We start from the raw sequence: 16,083 nt of genomic DNA, 5'->3' as shown, positions 1-16,083 counted from the left end.
TCTAATGAATATTTGCAAACCACAAAAAATTAAATAAAAATACAGAAATACAAGCAAGCAAAGAGTTCAAAGTAAAAATAATAATAATGAAAACACTGATAATAATAATAAAAATGAAATGTTGCGATGCCCCATTGAAGGATTTTGAGAAAAGGGTAGTTAAAAATGAAATTTTTTATACATTTTTATTAACAACTTTACTATAATACATGGAGATTATTCAAAACTACACTAAAACATTTTCAATACGCCAAATTAAGTCTTTTGATCATTCTGTACTTCCTCGATGTGTTCTTCAGGGAAAGTGTACTTCTCTATCGGTGACAGCTCTTGCAATTTTGAAAAGTTTTTTATGTCTTCCTCATCAAAATCAAATTCCTTCAATAATTTCTCTCTTTGAGCGATCAGGTATTCCTTGTACTCTGCCATTTTCTTTGCCTTGATTTCTTCGCAATGCAGATTTGTTAATTTGACAAGAGACTCTTTTCGCGTAATCCAATGGAAGAAACTAAAAAAAAATAAGCCCGTTAAAAAACATGATTTTGCCTGTAACGCTGGGAACAAAAACTAACACACTCAGAAAGTTTCAAATCGGAGAAATGTTTCATTTAATGGGTGCATGTTTATACATTAAAATATATATATCTTCGTGTGCGATCCATCATGACATGGATCGAAAGCAGAGCTGACACCGCAGTAACAAAAAACACACTTAGGGCGTTTGTGCACTACACGGTATTTTACCGTCCGGCACGTCAGTTAGCGTTTTAAAAAGATGATTGGCTTATGTTTTTGTTCCTTTTTCTTCGGATCGGTGCTCTTAATCGGTGCGTGAACTCAATGCGGTTAAATTTGAACACGCCAAACTGTCGTAGTCGCCTTCATTTTTCAAAACCGGACTGCCGGACGGTAAAATTCCGGGTAGTGCACAAACGCCCTAAGAGTGTCATAAATGAAGACTCTAAGGAGCATATCTGGCAAGTGTCTACGAGATAGAATAAGGAACACCAGGATAATAGAAATATGCGAGATGGAAGATGCCGTTAGGTGGGGAAGTCAACGAAGGAGACAATGGTATGCGAATGCGAGGAGAATGGAACCATCCAGACTCCGCCATATTGCACTGTATGGTAGACGACTCCCGGGCAGACCACCAAAAACATGGATAGACAACTGGGAATCTACATCGCAGAAGGCTTATCCCTCTTCAAAACAGGCTGCAAGGCTACACCAAGAATAAGAAAATATTAACATATGATTACAAATTAATATCTAATAATGGAACTAAATATATACCTTGCCGGCGCTTTATATTCTATGGACAATTTTTCCAAAATCCATTCAAAGCGTTTATAGTCCCAACGTCTCAAATATTTCAAATGTTTTTTCCTCTTGTCTATTAGTTCTTTACAAGCAATCTAAAAACACATAAAATAATTCAACACGTGGAGAAAGACGTACAAAGCAAAACAAAAAGTATCATTATAGAACTCAGTGATTCCCGTAATTTCAATTTACTTTCAGATGATTCTAAGTGATGCGTTTGAAAATAGGAATTAAATTATGCTAGAGTGGAGTGGACCCCAAAGTTTTGATTCGAAGACCATGCGACCACAACTTGACTTGAAATTTTAATGCGTTCAAAAACGGATGAAAAAATAATTATATAAAAAAAATATTAAAACTTATAATAATATGTGGTTACTTTATGAATTAATTTTAAAATCAAACACATATTTTTTGAGTCTATTTACTAAGTTGTATTTTATTAAAAACACATATAAATTAATATTGTGACGAAACAATTGTCACAATATAAATTTTTATGTGTTTTTAATAAAATACAACTTAGTAGACTCAAATAAATCTGTGTTAGATTTAAAAATTAACTCTTAAATTAAAATGGAGTTCTACAAATTAAACGCCAAATCAATAAATAAATATGTAATTAAAATGTAACTTTGTTTTAAAATCACTATAAATATTTTATCATAACTTAATTATAATGTCTACCGGTTTCGAAGCTAACCGCTTCTTTATCAAGACTGATTAATACTAATTATACTAGTATTAATTCAGTCTTGATAAAGAAGCGGTTAGCTTCGAAACCGGTAGACATTATAATTAAGTTATAATAAAATATTTAAAGTGATTTTAAAACGTTACATTTTAATTATAAAATGGAAAATCACAATATAAATATGTGGTTACCCTTGATCTCCCATCGCGAGGAAATTGGTTTATGTGCTTCTGAAGACCTCTTATGGTACCAGTCATGTATGCAACTGAAATAAGGAGACAAAGTATGTACATATTAGGTGGACTAGGAATAAATTGATCACGAAAAACTTTGCATGGTTGGTTTTATTTGATCTAACTATTAAGTCTAAATAAAGTTTTTAAATGGATGATCGAACCTGGGAATGTGATGAGAGCTTTCAGTGCCACATTAAAAGTTGATAAAAAAAAACTTGAATCAACTGTTGTGAACTCACACATAAAGCAAGATATAAATTATATGATTTTTGCTTTTATAATTTGAGAAGTGTGATTGTCAATGACGTGTAGAATGGTGAATGTTACACATGTTTAAACCAGCCTATGGGCGTTTGTCCACTACACGGAATTACACAAAATTTTACCGTCCGGCACGTCAGTTAGCGTTTTGAAACGATGATTGGCTTGGATTGGCTTGTGCTTTTCTCCATCTTTCTTCGGATCGGAGCTCTTGATCGGTGCGTGAACACGTAGCGCGTAAATTCGATCACGCTAAACTGTCGTAGTCGCTTTCATTTTTCAAAGCAGGACTGCCGGACAGTAAAATTCCGGGTAGTGGACAAGTGGTTTTTTTTTTTATTGGCAAAGCACCCAAAATTGAGTGATACATGCCATACTAATGATTTTATTTTTGTAAATGATTTTACTTGAGGTTACTTAAACGTTTTTACCATACTTTTTTAAATGTTTTATGACCGCACTATTGACATTTTGGGAGTTCATTGATAAGAGGTGTTGGACATTCAGCGAAAGGACAAACCCTCCGAGCGAATGTCCTGAATGAACTCAAGGTTAGGGAGTAAGGGGCAGTTAAATAATATGTGATCAGCAGTCTCATCCTCCTCTCCACACGCGCATAATGAACAAGTTAATATGTTTACGTATTAATTTTAAATCAAACACAGATTTTTTGAGTCTACTAAGTTGTATTTTATTGACAAAAAACACATAAAAAATTTAACAAAAAACACATAAAAAATCTACATCCCCCATTAGCTACTGTTAACCCGATGGTTGCCAGAGACGAGATATCTCGGCAAATGGCGGAGTGCCCGTATGGCCAGAGACGAGATATCTCGTCAGTACTTTTGATGACGTATTACTCCGCAGTTTTAACTCATATTGACAATCTGTCAAAAACGGAACATACATTGCCATCAGTTGAAGTTGTCACAAAATATTTTATAAAGTTTTTAAATACTTTTAAGTGATTTATCGGTATCACTTTCAGCTGACAGTTGACAGATGTCATTAGGGCTACCACTCAAACCACTTGAAATATTGATTATTTTAATAGATTGTTTTGAACGCCAGGGGTTTTTATTTTGCTCAATTTTTTTGTGTTTTTCTTATTATTTTAAAATATTCCATTGATAAATAATAGTTGTGTGTTAATATTAAATTTAATAAAAACTTGCGTGTGCGACTTAGTGTGACAACCCTGAAAATTTGAAACTGGTTTAACTTCAAGAATAAAACTCTAACAATCGATGCGGGATATAATATTTGGTAAGTAAATTATAATTCAATAAAAACAACAAAAAAAAAATCTTTAGACAACTTTTTTTTTTCAAAAAAATACTTGGCCTGTTGAGCACTGCCGCGTAATTTATTTGCGGCTATGAAAAGGTTAACTGTTACTGTTACTACTAAAAATCTACATCTCCCATAAATTATTGCTGCACACGTGTTAAAACTGTCACTTAGAATTGTATAGCTACATAAAAATATTGGTTTTAATCTAATAATATATTAGCTACATAAGGACTGTAGTCCATTTGATCTTCACATTCGTTTGATAATGCCCTAACAAGGCGATACTATTGTCACAATATAAATTTTTTATGTGTTTTTTTGTTAATAAAATACAACTTAGTAGACTCAAAAAATCTGTGTTTGATTTAAAATTAATACATAAATTAAAATGGAGTTCTACAAATAAACGCCAAATCAATAAATAAGTTAGTATGTTAATTCTAAGCCCCGTAAATGCCCAGGCTTCCATATTTTTCTTCATCCATGTCGAGATGTCAAAATGTAAGCATTCTTATTCATTTGACCAGACTGTGCCACAGCGCACAGTGGCCGGGTACGGCAAGTGAAGAATGGCGGATAACAACTTACGCTTGGCTTCGACGGACGCCGTGTCATACTTGTGTCTCTTGACTCGGTTCAGTAATTCGTGCCGCATCAAATCGTTGGCAGATTTGTTCCCACTGAATCCGACTGAGCACAGCTTCTTAACCGTCTCATCAGCACTGAAAAAAAGGCAGGTTAAGTGATAATAATGCCAATTACAAAGTCAGTCATGATAAATAGAGATAAAATGAATATCCAGTGAAACCTCTGTCTATCGCTCCCTGAATAATCGTTTTCCCGGATGTGTCGCGTTTATTTCTTCTATCCCGACTTAATTTCATACTAAACTAAACCGCATTGATCGTTTCTCTATAACCATTTACCGCATTTATCGTTCGAATTAGGCTGCATATTTGATACATTTTGTCTGTTTTGTTTTACATTATTTCCAATTTTCTTACATTCAACGGCAACGTATGGGATAGAAACTATCAAAAACTTGTGTAACCGATAGTAGGAGAGGTCGATATTGATGAAAAGGAGCCGGTGTCTCTACCTGAATTTCCAGAAGCGTGCACACTCTTTGAAAGAAAACTTTCTACAATGCACATTCAATAACCGATGCTGAAAAAAATACTATTTGCAAAGCCGAAAATATACTATTGACTTACGAAAACAAAACAATTAAAAAACAAAAGTATTTTTTTAAATTCTATTCAGGTTTCTATTTTTTTTTTTAAATAAATACATTTGCATCTGAAACATATATTCTACTTAGAATTTTAGCCTACGAATGGTTATGCAGATTGGGAGGACGGTATCTTTACTCGGTCGTGTCTATTTGCGTATTGACCTCTTAATCCCGCATTCATTGTTTTCCCGCATTCATAGTTTATTTTAATAGGTCCCTTTAAAAACGATAGATAGAGGTTTCACTGTATAAGAGTCCGCGACACAAACCACGGGACCACAACCCGACACATTTATTGCAAACACATAGGTACAAGCGTACAAAACAGTTTATTAATATTCCAAGCTAACTAAAGGTAGGTAAAAAGAAATATTATTTTGAGTTTAACTTTTCCCTTCCGGTGCTAAAATAAAACGCGCGTCCCGGTGTTGGATAGTCACTACACAATAAAAAATTGGCGATTTTAAAACGGAAAAATACGGACGTTCATAACTAATCCCCTTAATTAATTATAAATGAAGTAAAAAATTATAATAATTTAGATTTATTTGCTGAAAACATCAAAAAACCATCTAGGAACGCTCACGGAACAAGCATAGGTTCACTCTTGTCGAAAGCTAGAGAGCTACTGCCGCTAGCCCGCTAACTAGCCAGAGAACATTGAGCTTTGAGCTTCTCACGCTTGCACAGTGGAAGTATGCAAGAGTGAGATGCGAATATAGTGTCGCCCATCCCGCACAATCTTCACGCGCTGTTTATACGTGAATTCGTTTCCGATATTCACAAAATACCTCCGATGTACCTGATAACTTCTGATTATTATAAATATTATTTTTTAAATCAATGCGTAAATATGTTATGGAGGAACACCTAAAATATGATCCTTTTATTTATTATATTTATAGAGATATTATGGTTATTAGAAGCAATGTGTACAACACCGGGAAGGCAGGGTTAACGATATTTAATATGTCAAGCTATTGGAGAAGATTTCCGAAGAATGGATTTATAATATAAACTTTCTTATCCTATTCTTATGAAAGAAACTTGGTATTATTAAGATCAAAAACATTTTAATAAATACATTATGCAAATATTGTGGTGATAAAGGCTGTAAATACATAACCTCAAAGCACAAATTTCTTTTACATATTACCAAACAGTTAAATTTCAATTTTATTAGATTGGAAAATGCATTTGCAATTATTTCGACAAACCTTTTGATTCCTTCAGTTTGAGAATAAATCCTGTAGATTGTATCCTTTGGGATTTCAGCGGCTGACTCCAAATCGCCACTTTTCACAGGAACGATGCAAGGAATTTTCTCCGGGCGAATCCATTTTATTTTTAAATGACTTTTAAAAGCGTAATTTCGCGTTTGGTTTAAAGAAAGATTTACAAATTTCTTCAACATTTCATCGAATTTGATGAACGAACCAAGCACAAACGTCAAGCGCCGGAAACCAACATTCCATAGAAAAATCTTTGATTTTGGTTGGAGTATGGTCTAACCAAGGTAGTATATTTATACGTGTTTATTATTTTTTTATGTAGTAAGTAGGTACAAAAATAAATAGGTTTATTATTTTGTTGGCAGTATCAACCCCCCAAAATTAGCCTCAAACAGCTTCCAATTCTTCCACAAATGTTTGCAAAGTATGAAAGTTATAAACGGTCACAACCTAATTAATTTGACTACGGTCAATTTTTGACATTAATCCAAAATTATGTATTTTTGTCCTACCGGATTTTACCTGAATAAGCCCAGAAAATCTCTGTGTTCACAACAGATGTGAGTTTCCGAGTTCTAACGTTTTGTTTCCAAATTCGGAATTGAGTCTTGGAAGGAATATTGGATTTAACATATTCAACGATTTTTTCAAAATAATTTCATAAAAAGATTAAAAGATTTCTTTCATTTAGTAATATGAGTATAACAACACGGTCATTATTAGGATTTTTATATTTATACATCCATATGTATTGCTAGTACATACGAGAGTGCCTTATGGACACGTACAAGGAAAGATGGCGGAAATGTTGGCAAGGTAGTGTGGCGTTCTATCCTTTCTCTATCTTCCCCTGCGGGGAGGTGGCGTGAGGGTAGTTACAAAAAAAAATGATTTATGGTCGAAGCCATTGTTTCCTTGGGTCGGCCCGGTTTGAATGACCTTGAACGCGGACGCCGAAATGCATGCTTGTTAATGGCCGAAAATTCCCTAGTTGTTGGTCTTAACCATCGTAAACATTGATGGCCTGTTATCATTGTTCCGAAGGAATTCTTTTACAATTCGAAAAGTCCGAACATCTTTCCCAAGAATTGTTAGGTTTTGAAAAGACCGCTGTTATTTTTCTGTGATAACAAACAAACGGTCTCTGCGCCTAGAGGTGAAAAATTTTAAAAGGAAGAAAACGATTTTTAATGAAATATTTTAAACACCCAGGTGATGGGATATATCAAGTACACAAAATATAATTTCTTATCCAAATGAGTCAAATCGAATGGAAAGTATTCGAATTCGGCATTCCGAGGAGTTAAAATCCCGTACAGTAAGTATGACTGCGGAGACAAAACACTCTCTTGCTAGTTTGGAACCCTAAAATTAATTTAAAAATCGGAGAACTCGCAAATGTGATAAGGTTTATTATATCCTGGCAACACTCACATCTCATCTATGGTGTGCAATGTCATTAATTCGTATTTGATTGTTATCAGTAAACAGTATCAGAATTGATTATCAATATATTCACATACACTCATGTGTATTTATTTTTTACGTAATATAATTGTTTGGTCGTGATTATAACTTAGGTCCCCCGTGGATGTTTAGGTTCCTTACTGTCAATTGTCATTTATTATTTTCATTTTAAAATTTGTTTATATTTACTATTTACATTCTACTTCAGCTGAAAGCTTTCCTCGGGTTTGCTCAAATTTTCATAATTGAAGACAACATCTACAACGATGCAAAGTATACAAAAGTATGTAATTTGTCATTAAAGAAACAAAATATTCCATCAATAATTCAAAATTGTGAATATTATCTTTATAAACACAAAATTATCATCAGTATTTAAATATTAATAATAAAACCCTTATCCGCACCCCAATGGTGCATAGGGCACTGCTTCATATGAACACAGTGTTATCTTGATCGTTTACACACGAAGGAAAGGTGATCAGCCCTCCGCTTCAGGTACCAGTCCAGGGTAATATTGAATAAATATTACAGTGAAAAAATCACTTATATTTATTTGACCCCCCTGGAAATCGAACCCGGGACCTCCAGAACGGTAGCCGAGCGTACTGACCATTACACTACAGAGGCGGACGATTTAAATATTAAGAATTATTTTACCTAAAATAGACCAAGGAGTGTTTTTGCTTTTTCACCCATGAATTGTATGAAATTATAGTAACTTTAAATGTAAAGGCTAAATAAATACTAATAAAGTAGAGGCCTTAGTAGGGCCATGATAAGCGGTGTTGCATAAGCTGTAGCTAGAATTCAGAGTCACTTGGACATTAGGTAAAAAATGCCCAAAAAAACAGAGCAGTACTGATGAATTGTACTAACTGTTGATTCTTGTCTCAAGAACTATCTTATACTTGTATTCTGGTGCTAATATTTTTTTAATTTAGTGTGGAATATAGAATAAGGAGAACTATTATTTTTTCATCGAAATGCAATCTCTCAGACGAATGTGTGGCAAAACAAAGTATGAAAGATGTTTGAATGGTGATATGAGGAAAGAATACAGGACATAAACATTATCGATAAAATTAAGAAACATGTGAATCGAATGAGTAAAGAAAGAATTCTGATACCCACCGATTATTCCGACTCCTGACCTGCCTGCTTTCAAATATTTGACATACTTGATCATGTCGAGTTTCCCTTGGTCTTCTTTTGCTCCTATTTTCAATTTTATTTGCCTCATAATTTTTTTTACCGTTCTTTCCTCACTCATTCGTCCAAACCATCTCAACACACCTTTCTTAATTTTGTCAGTAACGCTTATCTCAGCCTTGCATTCGTTTCTTTTTCCACCATTCCAACATCTTTCATACATCGTTTCGCCACTCATTCGTCTGAGAGATCGCATTTCGACTGCATTCAGTCCACTTTCAACCTTGTTTTGCCAACTCCATGCTTCACTTCCATACATTATGGTTGGTACCAGGACATTGTCAAAAATGTGATGGCTTTTTTATTTTGATTTTTTTTTAAATTTAATTTTAGAAAGCGATGTCGTCCAAAGCAGATACAAATATCAGCCTTGATAAATTTTATGGCCGCTCATGCCGATTTTGCAGCTGGACGCTTCAAAGGACCCAATGGAGCTCTGTCCAATGAGAGGCTCTGGAACCGACTTACTGTAGAATTAGCGAAATTGGGCCCAGCCAAATCTCCCAAGCAATGGAAACTTGTAAGAAATTAGACATATAAAAAAAAATACAAATTTTAATATCAATTGTCGTATCTACTCAACTTTAACCGGATCCACGCGGCTCGCATAACCGTATGTGTTTTTACAAGACATGCCCCATACGCGGCTGACATAAGCGTATGTGTTTTCACTTTGCTCCAAGTTTCGAACCTCAGTTCAACTTGGAGGGATTTTTTCATGGTGTGGAACTTTGGATAAAATAATACGTCAATCCTCGGCCTTATGACATCTGTTGAAATATCTGACTAATAATTTGTAACATCACAAGGATAAATAAAACAACAGATCCCTGATTTTTCTTGCGGTCGGTAATTAGTCCGCGCCATAATCATGCCCTATATCTGTCTCACTCTCGACGCTACGCATCGCCAGTGGGTAAGAGTGACACACGATGCGTGCTTTGATTTATTTATGTTACGATCTAATTTGTTTATATTACGATATATTTCAAGAATAATGTGACACACGTGTATCATAGAGTACCAAAAAGGCACAATGAATCCCATTGAACGTTTTTGTTTAGGAAAATAAATCGTTTCATAACTAAATACATGATAAAAGTAATAATTAAAAAAACGGCGAAATACAGCCGCGCACGAGCGTCTCTTAGGAACAAAGTGTTTTAACGCGTTTAAAAGGTTAAACACATTAAACACTGCATATTAACCACGTAATGCTCATATTTTTTCACAAAAATAGAACTAAACATATTTTATTTTAACCCTTATCCGCATCCAATGGTGCATAGGGCACTGCATGGTATAGAAGCAGTGTTATCTTGATTGTTAAATAAACGGAGGGAAGGTGATCAGCCTTGCACTTCAGGTACCAGTCCAGGGTGATATTAAATAAATCACCAATATTTATTTCGACCCTCTTGGAAATTGAATCCGGGACCTTCAGCATGATAGCCTAGCGCGCTAACCACTACACTATAGAGGCGGACTAGAAATAAAGAGTTTATATAATTTAAGCTAAGAGTGTTAGAAATGAAGACTTTAAGGAGCATATCTGGCAAGAGTCTACGAAATAGAATAAGGAACACCAGGATAAGAGAAATATGCGAGATCAAAGATGTCACTAGGTGGAATACAATATATTAGAATAATAACAACAACAATAATAATAACTCCTGTAATTGGAGATAATCCAGATTTTGTGAACAAGTATTTGGACACACTCAAAATGTTGTATATTAGAATAATGTGTATTTAAAAAAAAATTAAACCCTCTTCCGCATCCGATGGTGCATAGGGCACTGCATCATTTAAATGCAGTGTTATCTTAATCATTCACACATGAAGGACAGGTGATCAGCCCTCTGCTTCAGGTACCAGTCCACGGTAATATGAAATAAATATTAAGAGTGAAAAAATCACTTATATTAATTTGACCCATCCCTGGGAATCGAACCCGGGACCTCCAGTACGGTAGCCAAGGGTGCTGACCATTACACTACGGAAGCGGACAGATAATATGTATATTTTAATATATCATCCTTAGGGCGTTTGTTCACTACACGAAATTACACTGAATTGCCCATCAGGATTTACCGTCCGGCCCATCAGTTAGCGTTTTAAAACGATCATTAACTTGGGTTGGCTTGTGCTTTTGTCCATCTTTCTTCGGATCGGAGCTCTTGATCTGTGCGTAAATACGTTGCGCATAAATTCGATCACGCTAAACTGTCGTAGTCGCTTTCATTTTTCAAAACCGGACTGCCGGATGGTCAAATTCCGGGTAGCGGACAATCGGCCTCAGGGTAAAAATCTCATATTTGATAAAATAAATAAAAACTGTCATTAAAAAATACTGTAATACTGAAGTACTTTATGGATGATTGAACATAATTTATTCTTTATCTCGAAATACATTTTTCTTTCAGACCTGGCGAGACCTTAAAAGAAAATCTCGAATTCAAAATCAGGGTTCTGATCGTTTGGCAACACCTAAGAGTGAGAATGCAGTGAAGACATCTCAAGTTTATGACGGTGTTCCCAAAACGTCAAATCATGCGGAGCCGCCCCACAGGATGGTACTCAACGTGGAAGAAAGCCGCGTAGGCAGTGCGGAGGAAGAGAGAAGTCCAGAATCCCCGGAATTCATTCCGGCTCCCGGATCTTCCATAGTCGATGAAGTGAGTATCTTTCAAAATCAAATCAACGGAGTTTTTATTTATTATTTAAAAAGGATTAATAAACGTGTTTTTATTATTTACAAAAATACTTCAATTTCATGTTTTTTCTGTGAGCCTAAGCGGCTCATTATTAGATATAGGTATCAAGCTGTGGTAGAGTGGGTTCGAACCCAGAAACTCTGACTCAAGGGTCCGCACACTAACCACGGGACCACAACCCGAGTAACTAGTTACATTGTCATCTCAACATGGATGAAGGAGAATATGAAAGTCTGGGTATTTACAGGGCTGTAAATACCTAGACTCCATATTCTTCTTGAACTATGTTGAGATATCAATTTAGTTATGACCTGTCATAGGCTGGTCAAATGATCACTTGACGTACATGCAACGTTTACCATTTAGTAAACGTTGCATTAAAGAATTACCCAAAAAATTGACAACCAAACTACTCAAATTATCAGAACTCCTAGATATGTTGATTCATCTCGTAACACAGTATATACGAGTTCACAACAGCCATCTATGTTGGATTGAGAAAACTTTTATTTAGCAGAGGCCCTTTTATTTGTATGCAAGAACCGAACCCTGGACTAGTTTTAAATGCTGGGAACGCCTGAATAAACTAATATTTTTTTATGTAGCCTATAATTGTCCACCTCCATAGTGTAGTGGTTAGCACACTAGGCTACCATGCTGGAGGCCTCGGGTTCGATTCCCAAGAGGCTCAAAATAAACCTTTGTGATTTTTCAGTCTAATATTTATTTAACATCACCCTGGACTGGTACCTGAGGCACAAGGCTGATCATCTTTCCTTGGTGTATTTAGCTATCAAGATAACACTGTCTCTATATGATGCAGTGCCCTATGCACCATTGGGTGCGGACAAGGGTTGGAAGAAGAAGAATGTGACCAGTTATTTTTATTCACAACATTTTGATTGTGTTCAAATAATTGTTTGCAAACCAGGAGTTGTCAGTATTCAAATCTTTCATTAATTTATGACCGGGATATATTTTGATTGTATTTTGTACTTTGAAAAAATCAGGAATCATATTCCAAGGATGATGAGGCTCAAATCAGTCCCTGGGATTCCGCACAGCCCCTGAATGCTCCCGCCTCACACAATAATGGACAGAAACAGAAAAGGCACAGAATGTCGGATGCTAAATTAGATGACCTTGCGGCTGATTTGGTGGAGATGCAAAAAGCAACTAATAACAGCTTGCAGGTATGTTTAATACAGTTTTGAATATTTAAATAGGGTAAACAGTACATTTCGGCCTTCAAAAGGAACTGGGAGTGCGCTTAGGACTCGCAGGTTCCGCATTTAACAGTATGAAGGCTGTCTGGAGATCAGATCTAAACTCGGTGAAGACGCCGCCTATACAATCCCTGCATTGCTCCTGTTTTCTTATACGGGTGTGAAACATGGCACCTTACAAGGGCCCAGAGCAGTCGTGTACAAAGCTTTGAGAATAGGCGTCTGCGAAGAATTTTAGGCGTGCGGTGGTTTGACTTTGTGAGGAATGAAGAGGTAAGGCGTAGGACGCAGCAAATCTTGGTCACAACTGTCGTCAAAAAAAGACGATTCAGTTGGCTTGGCCATGTACTCTGAATGCCTTCCGAGAGCCGCCATCAAGCTTGTCTCTTTTACAAGGCATCAGGTTCGCGCCGCCCAGGACGACCCCTGCTGACAGTACTGGTCTAAACTTTGTAAAAAAATCTTTGATAAAAAATTGGATTACGCTTTCGTAGCATATTTTAAAAATTTTAGTAAAATAAGCAAAAATATTTTTTTTACAGATTATTGCAACTAACATGGAAAAGACTACAGCGTTTCTATCAGAAATTCTCGATCTTTTAAAAAGTAAATTTGACGACTGAAGTATTAATTTAATTAAAATTTGTAAAATAGAATATGTTAAATTTTATGAAAAAAATAAAATTTATCATTTATTATTTGTATATGAGATATTGTAAAAATTAGGAGCATGTGTTATTTTTTTATTGTTTTTAATGTGTTAAAATATTTTATTTAAAAAAGGTTGACATGTTATACACCGTGATTCGATATTATAGATGAAGAATATGGATATCTGGGTATTTACAGGGATTATGGCTTTTCACCATTCTATCTATGATTCACAACCACACTACTTCAATTTTTGAAATTGTATATACATATACCCTTCAATTAACATATTTTTTTTACATGTCGCTCGCTCCTTTCAAGAACGTCATAAATCAAAAATTGTCTATTTTCAGTTGTACATGTTTTCAGAATGCCTAGAAAATGTACTATATCCCTGCAAAAGTGGCGGGGCAGAAAGTGTTGTTTTTGCATTTTGAAGAAAATGTATTGTTTAATTATTTTTTTTAAATATACAAAATAATTTTCAAATGGAGAAAAAACCTTCACGTTTTACCTAAAAATATCTGTTGCACAGTTCAATAAGTGGCTTGATATTTATTTTTAATACATTGTGTTATATTTTGAAACTTTAAAAACGTTCTCCTGAAAAATCAAGTTTTTTGATTTATGACGTTCTTGAAAGGAGTGAGCGATGTGTTTTAAATTTGGTCTTTGTGACTTGAGGTGATCCTTTTTCTGAGAGTTCTGGGCAGTTTTCATAAGAAACAGATTAAAAAAATATTTAAAAAATTATTTGGACCGCACACTGGGAGCATTGATTTTTTTAGCTATTTTTACCCGGGTCAACCCTTCTGAATTCAATAAAATTATTTCAGACCGCTCAGTTTCACTCAAATCACGTTTTTTTTTGCATTTTAATATGAAATAATGAAAGCTTAAATGAAAAGCACAAAAAATTGCACTTTTTCACTGATTAAAATAACTGGAAAGTAATGTTTCACATATAAAACTGACCCTTGAAATAGGTAAAAAGAGAGTTTTTGAATATACTACCACGCCCCTAACTGTCTAGTGTCGGGATAGCAGGTAATAAGTGGTAGGTAAAATCCATCAAAATACGATACAATCGGAAAAGATTGCAAGAATTAATATTTAAAGACATAAACCAATTCTGTAGGGGGTGCCTAATACATTTGGCCACCACTGTATATATGTATTATTTGTCTATCCCGTAGTGTAATGGTTAGCGTGTTTAAATACTGTGCTGGAGGTCCCGGGTTCTATTCCCAGGGGGAGGGGGTAAAAATAAATATTTATGAATTTAAACACTAATATTTATTTAATATTGCCCTGGACTGGTCCCTGAAGAGCAGGAGTGATCACCTTGCCTTCATGTAAAGTAACAATCAAGATAACACTGCCTCAATACAATGCGGTGCCCTATGCACCATTGGGTGCGGATAAGGGTGAGAAAAAGAAAAAGTTTATGTATATAAATGTTATGTAAAAAAAGAAAATTTAAAAGCAATAAAACAATATTTTGATGCTAATACCTTTTTTATTTTGTTTTACATTCACATTCACACAAATATTAACTGCCCTACCCATACCAACATATGCGATACGTCCGCTATATTATTGCTTTAACGTAACAAACCGTATCTCGTACGTTTAGGAACAAAGAAGTATACCCACAATCATAGAAACGTTGGTAATATCGTAGTCATACAGTGACCAAGCGCATTTTTATAAAAACGTGATCATCGACTATTTGATATCTTACTAGCTTAATATGGTCCTGAAAAAAATTCCCATAGGATTTTAAACTTGGAAGTATAATATATTGACTTGTTTAAAATGACTGCATTGATGTTTATTTTCTTGCCAAGCAAAAGTGACTTAAATGGCCCTCCTGAACATTTTACGTTTTGTTAGTCACTTTCTCCTGTATGACTACGATATGTTTAATTGTTCCTACTTGCTCTATGCATACAAATATATCATTCAACGCTTTTAGTTTTTCGAGGTCAACATCGCTAGCTACATCAATTGCAGAATACATTGAGATTATGTTGATTGATATACAATTACATTGACACAATACATATTTGTAAAAGTATTCAATAGAATATTATAAAAAAAAAATCTAGCGGCATCTTATGTTAAGAGTTTTTGACTCAAAAAGGATATCAAAAAGGTCATAATTAAGTGTATTGTTTAAAAAAAAAATTGGAACATCGTATAAAAGTATTGTTATTGAAGAATCTTATGGAAAAAAAAACGTGACGACTTTTCACCTAATTTTTAAATCACCGGAACGTCCCATCATAGAAAGAGGGAAGGAATAAAAATATATATAATTTATATTTGAAGCACTAACTTTGTGATTTTACATTTCATAATTTAAATATAACTTTGTTTTAATATCACTATAATATGTATTTTATTACTTAACCCTTCATTGCATGATTTTTTTCATTTAAAAAAAAAAAATAATAAATTTAGTATCTTACATTAGAGGAAAAACAAATAAAAAAGAATGAAAAACTTTTTACAAAGAAAAATGAAGA

The 16,083-nt window shown here is 34.5% G+C and overlaps 2 protein-coding genes across 2 annotated transcripts; one reads left to right on the top strand and one right to left on the bottom strand.

Moving 5' to 3' along the window:
* Window positions 1–171: 171 nt before the first annotated feature.
* bonsai (28S ribosomal protein S15, mitochondrial) lies at window positions 172–6,522 on the bottom strand. The gene is made up of 5 exons (XM_088263939.1): window positions 6,265–6,522; window positions 4,402–4,535; window positions 2,212–2,285; window positions 1,297–1,418; window positions 172–508 (listed from the first exon to the last, which is right to left on the bottom strand). Exons 1-5 carry the CDS (start codon window positions 6,459–6,461, stop codon window positions 256–258), a joined length of 780 nt encoding a protein of 259 aa, XP_088120065.1. The 5' UTR covers window positions 6,462–6,522; the 3' UTR covers window positions 172–255.
* Window positions 6,523–7,745: 1,223 nt separating this feature from the next.
* LOC148307088 (uncharacterized) lies at window positions 7,746–15,060 on the top strand. Its single transcript, XM_088263944.1, has 6 exons — window positions 7,746–8,029; window positions 9,292–9,478; window positions 11,385–11,636; window positions 12,686–12,868; window positions 13,444–13,954; window positions 14,691–15,060. Exons 1-5 carry the CDS (start codon window positions 8,013–8,015, stop codon window positions 13,522–13,524), a joined length of 720 nt encoding a protein of 239 aa, XP_088120070.1. The 5' UTR covers window positions 7,746–8,012; the 3' UTR covers window positions 13,525–13,954; window positions 14,691–15,060.
* Window positions 15,061–16,083: the final 1,023 nt, after the last annotated feature.

Source organism: Brachycentrus maculatus, unplaced genomic scaffold (genome assembly GCF_059751285.1).
Source record: "Brachycentrus maculatus isolate JH-2025_06_01 unplaced genomic scaffold, ASM5975128v1 h1tg000210l, whole genome shotgun sequence".
NCBI classification, from domain to species: Eukaryota; Metazoa; Arthropoda; class Insecta; order Trichoptera; family Brachycentridae; genus Brachycentrus; species Brachycentrus maculatus.
This window is presented reverse-complemented; position numbering and strand designations above follow the sequence as displayed.

Coding starts and splice junctions, on each gene's coding strand:
- LOC148307088 (XM_088263944.1), top strand. Junction 9,479..11,384: donor CTCCCAAGCAATGGAAACTT/GTAAGAAATTAG, acceptor TTTTTCTTTCAG/ACCTGGCGAGACCTTAAAAG. Junction 12,869..13,443: donor CAACTAATAACAGCTTGCAG/GTATGTTTAATA, acceptor TTTTTTTTACAG/ATTATTGCAACTAACATGGA.
- bonsai (XM_088263939.1), bottom strand. CDS start 6,461: ATGTTGAAGAAATTTGTAAATCTTTCTTTAAACCAAACGCGAAATTAC. Junction 4,536..6,264: donor CAAACTGAAGGAATCAAAAG/GTTTGTCGAAAT, acceptor CCTTTTTTTCAG/TGCTGATGAGACGGTTAAGA. Junction 1,419..2,211: donor CTCGCGATGGGAGATCAAGG/GTAACCACATAT, acceptor ATGTGTTTTTAG/ATTGCTTGTAAAGAACTAAT.